The sequence below is a fragment of the Macadamia integrifolia genome, chromosome 13 (assembly GCF_013358625.1).
Source record: "Macadamia integrifolia cultivar HAES 741 chromosome 13, SCU_Mint_v3, whole genome shotgun sequence".
Taxonomy (NCBI): Eukaryota; Viridiplantae; Streptophyta; class Magnoliopsida; order Proteales; family Proteaceae; genus Macadamia; species Macadamia integrifolia.
The window spans coordinates 10,209,332-10,214,303 of NC_056569.1; the positions used below are offsets into that span (position 1 = coordinate 10,209,332).

General features: G+C 37.2%; 1 protein-coding gene across 1 annotated transcript in view; it reads right to left on the reverse strand.

The window, feature by feature from the left end:
- LOC122059758 overlaps positions 1-1,995 on the reverse strand; it is a 27,228-nt gene extending 25,233 nt beyond the window's left edge. Inside the window, exons 1-2 of the mRNA XM_042622797.1 lie at positions 958-1,995; positions 257-496 (exon numbers count right to left, since the gene is read on the reverse strand). Of these exons, the coding sequence (XP_042478731.1) occupies positions 257-496; positions 958-1,515 (798 nt within the window). The 5' untranslated portion in view covers positions 1,516-1,995. The remainder of the gene's footprint in view (positions 1-256; positions 497-957) is intronic.
- Between the last annotated feature and the right edge of the window lie 2,977 nt (positions 1,996-4,972).

Here is a 4,972-nt window from a genome sequence, read left to right on the forward strand (position 1 = left end):
GGAGGCGACTAGGGGTAATTTAGATTTGTTTTTCCAAGGGAATCAGGGGGGAGGGGAGTTTAGATATGGTTTTCAAAACAAAACTACATGAGTGCATGATACAGAATTTGTCAATAGGCAAATGCATAAATATGATAAGAAATGCAAATTTATTTTATCAGTTTAATGTCTCCACATGCTTAAGCATCTAGGAATACTTCCATTGTGAACATGTTCATTGCTGCAAATAACTCCAAAAATGGGAGAACAGTCTTACCTTGCGATCATACCCATACCAAATCAAGTGCTGCTTTGATAAGTGAACTGGCAGAAGAAGTGTTGTATCGCGAACAAACAGGACAGGTCCAAGTTGAATAAGGAAGAGAGGTGAATTCTCATTCCCCGAACTGGAACCTCCATGTGATACTTCTGCTCTCCACAGGTCCCCCCTTGCAATTAAAGAACTTTCAACATCATGCGTTCTACTGTCATATGTTGATGTAACATTAATGCTTGCCTGCATCAGCACAGCATCGCTTTTGACAATTCTTTCCAATTTCCATAGCAATAAAGATTTTGAGCAAGCTATAACTTGTACAGAAAGAATGGACAAAGAATTGCAAACTTATATACTACTTAAATGATTGTATTCGATTTATCTAGGGGGTAGGGAATAATAGAAAAGCATCTCATAGAAACAATTTAAACCAAGAGTTAACATGAACAATTCCAAAGATGGAGCAAACTTGAGAGGAGCAAACTTCAAGGTTCGGACACCATTAAGATCCTACCGAGACCAACAGACAGTAGCAAAACGACATCTCTATGAGGAAGAAAATTTTAATGGATTTGGAAGTTCAAATCGAAGGCCAAATATTGTTATTTTGAAAGAGAGATGACCAAAATGATCGCAAACACCCATAAAAAGAAGATGTGGGGTGCCGTAAGCCATGAATAGATTGGCCATAACAATTTTACCTGTGGTTTTTCAAAGCGTCCAGAGGATTTTAGATTCAAGAGTAATCTTTCTTCATCTGGTAATTCATCCGATGCACCATTGTTCTCTGCAAATCCATAATCCCTAAACTGCTCTGCAAGTGATTCAATCTCTTCTTTTTGCCTATCCAGAACAATTTCTCTTCTTTGGCTACCCAAATCTACCCTGAGAGATACTGCCTCGTTCTCATCTTGCCGAAATGGCACCGGCAACCTCCGAAAAAACTGATGCACGACGTCATTCAAGCAAGCCCCAAACTCAGCCCCAGCTTGGCCTAATCTATTTCCAATATCAAAGATCGCGGAAACCCCACTGATAGCAGAGTTATCCACAGCTAGTCCAAAATCCCTCTTCCCAAAACTCTGAGATGGGAATTCAACATCAAATAGCTTCGCTTTATGCGGACTTGGCCACGTGAATGAGGGAGTATTTATGTGAGATTGAAGCAACCCCGAGAAGCCCTGCGCGAGCCGATCCGCCAAATCGTGTCCATGGCGCTGCATCTCTTCCCATGCTTCAAACGACCTCTCCACCGACATTTGACAAAAACTAGTATCTCTTCTTCTTCTATCAAGTACTTTACTTGTCCCTCAGACGCTAAATCCAGATAAAACGCATAAACATCATATCCATGGAACTAGAAAAGAAGCAGAAATTAGGGTTCTTAATCCGGGAAGGAAAAAAAAAAGTAGTTGCAGAAAATGATCAGGTGACGGATTCAGATACAGAGATGGAGATACAATCAAGTGATCCGAATGACTGAAATTAGGGCTTGGAAGAATGAATCGCAGAGATAAAATCGAAGAAGAGAGGAGTGAAGGCGGCTTTGTGTTCACCGGGATCGACTTCGAGATGAAGATAAGGCGTTGGACTTGGTGTATTGAAATAAGCAATCTATTATTTTCAAAATCCACGACTATCTATATATCTGAGAAGTGAGAAAACGGACGGTGGGCTCTCTCGTCAACGCGAAGCGCCATAGCTAGCGTAGCACTAACGGGTAAAGAATGTCTTGAGTGACGAAGTTATTGTTATTATCTGAATCAGGCTTATCTGATAAAAGTAGTTGTTGTTAAAATGCGGGTCCTGTCCCGAGTCCGGGATCCGAACTCCGAACCGAAGAGAATATTTTGCTTTTGGATATGACTCTCTTTATCTCTCATTAAATTATGTGGTTTCTTCAGTCTTCTTTTAATTTTTAGAGGTAAGGCCAAGGAGAGTTGAACTCTTGAACTTTTGAACTCTTGAACTCTTTAAAATTATTCTTTGCCAATCATGATTTGAGGTAGTCTATATCGTTGGATCAATGATCACGAAAGGGAAATAAGATTATAAAAGAAAATTATAATTTGTCTCCAAAGCCATAGTTAAGGAACTCCTTTCACCTTGGCTTAAGAAAAACTCACTCTTAGAGTAAATGTCTCTTTTATTCAAGGTTTAGAAATCAAGAATTGGGATCTAGATTTATCCTGGCCATTTATAATTGACTTGGGAAAGGCTTGTAGATCCCTTACCCTATTGATTTAGTTGGAATTGATTCGATCCAAATTGGCTCAAATCGAAACCTAATGACTCACTTTGGATCGGTCTAATTTGAATCATACTTAATCAACTAATCCAGTCTAATTTTTAATAATATGGCGATTGACTGTATGATAGCTCCCTCCCCCCCCCCCCCCCCCCTCTTTTTTTTTTTTTTGTATGTGTAAGGATATATAAGCTTTAGAAGGTCAACCGAAAAGGAGAACACATCAAAGACCCTTACAGGGAAAGAAATGGCCTATTTAAAAAATGGGCAACAACATAATCAGATTTACTTACATGAATAAAATAATAGTACTCAATGCAAGGTTGAAGAAGCCGAATATAGCCTCAAGGACCTTAAAAATAGTAGCAATTTCTTAAAGGAGTTGACAAGAAACATGAAGGTGGATAGTTTTAATCGTATACATAAATATTGAATCATTATAATATTGGTTATTAATTGTTGGGGAATAAAGAATCACTTCAACCATGGGATAGGACCCTCGGATTAGATTGGAGAAAGGATATTTTTTACCCAACACAATAAGAGTAGAAAGAAGTCAATGATATTATTCACCAATCAAAGAATCCAATCACAAGGTCAAATCATCTTTGGTGAATAAGGGAAAACTTAACATTGAAATTTTGATTGATGCTCTTCCCAAAGTAGTCTTACTCTCCTTGGGTATGTTTCTTCTTTGGTGACTCGTGTAAAGTGGAGAAACGAAGGAAGAAACTCTAAGGATCCCTTTTGTCTGCAAAGGAAATAAAGAGGAATAAAATAAAATCAATAACAAAGTAGATTTTTTTGTAAACCACTACTTTAAATGATGACATGATTTTCTCTTAAACATATCATGTTTGACTATTAAATTTTAGGGCAAAAGATAGTTGTCTAATTGCATGGCGCATGCACATGTGTGGAGATCAACAAGAGTGTGTGCAAAGGTATCAATATGAATGCGATTTTTATTTCATAAGGGTGAGGCAGTAATTTTACGTACCCTTGTATCTAAGTGTAGGGGTCACATCAAGCAGCTTTCTTTTTCTCTAAATTTTATTTTATAAAAATTATACAATCATGATTATAAAGATTTTCTTTTTTCTTTTATAAATTTATTTCATGTCCTTTGCTTGCAATTAGTGAGAAGAAAAAATATGTGGGGCATTTGGCATCTTAGGAGTCAATTAACAAACATTTGTGACCAAAAGAATTTACAAAATGAAGTGATGGTGATATTTCCTCCTCTCCTTTTCTCATTGCAAAATCTAACCACCCATTCAGGGGTTGGAATTTGGAGTTGTAGAATGAAAATCAATCCAGGCCTCAATCAAAATGCTTGGCTTGTAATAAGAGGCACATAGAGTTTTATCTTAAAAATAACAATGAGAGAGAAGAACCCTACTCACTTGCATGTTTCTACACCTAGATGCATGTGGACTCGAAAATATAGTGTTTACTCCCTGCCTAAATGCCTTTGCCAGCGTTGCCCAGTACTTGAATCTCTGTCTTCAATCTTGTTTGAGATTGCTTCGCTTACAACCCTTGTGGTCTAGGTTGGCCATAAAATTTAAAAAAAGTTCAGCCTGCCAACACATATGAAGGGGAAGCCTCTACCTCAACATTAACTTACATCCGAAGAATCCTAAGCTAAACGAACATCTCTAGAATTTCCTCGAAGTAACAGAAAGAAAAGCAACGACCGGAGTGAGAGAATCAAAATCAGAAAAAAAAAAAAAAAAAAAAAATCCTTACACTTTTCTCTCATTCAAAATTATGCAATAATTACACAAGCGAATAGACTTCTCTTGCAAAAAAAATAAATAAATAAGTAGCACATGGAGTGAGTGTTGGCAAAGTAAAGCCACAAGTCACCTGAAACAAGGGCCATGGACAATAGACACACTATTTTGGTTTTATTTAGGGCCCGTTTGATAATCTTTCTGCCGTTTATGTTTCAAGAAATGGCAGAAACATAAATTTCCGTCTCTAGAAACATAAACGGAATTGAAGGTGTTTGATAAGTCGTGTTTCTAGAAATCGATAGTAACCAGCGAAAAAATGGCCATGAGTCATTTCAAAAAACGGCGAAACAAGAACTTGTTTCACCTGGGTCGTTTCTTGAACCACAAATAGGTAGAAATTTCAATTTTAATTTCTGAAAACAAGTGAAACGAAACAGTTTTATCAAACATTTTTTGTTTTGTTTCTGAACACAAAAATGGCAGAAACGCTTTTCTTGAAACGTCATCAAACAGACCCTTCTAATGAAGAAAATAATGAGACAGGTGGCACCATAAATATCAACCAATACATACCTCACTTGTTTAATAAAAAATCAAGTTCCTCTCAAAGTAGGGTCTAGAATCTCCTTGGGTGTAACAAAACCATTAGTTTATCATCTGTGGGGCAAAAAAATGTTCCAATAAAATTGCATGCACAATGGCCGGAATAATTGTTGACTGTCTTCA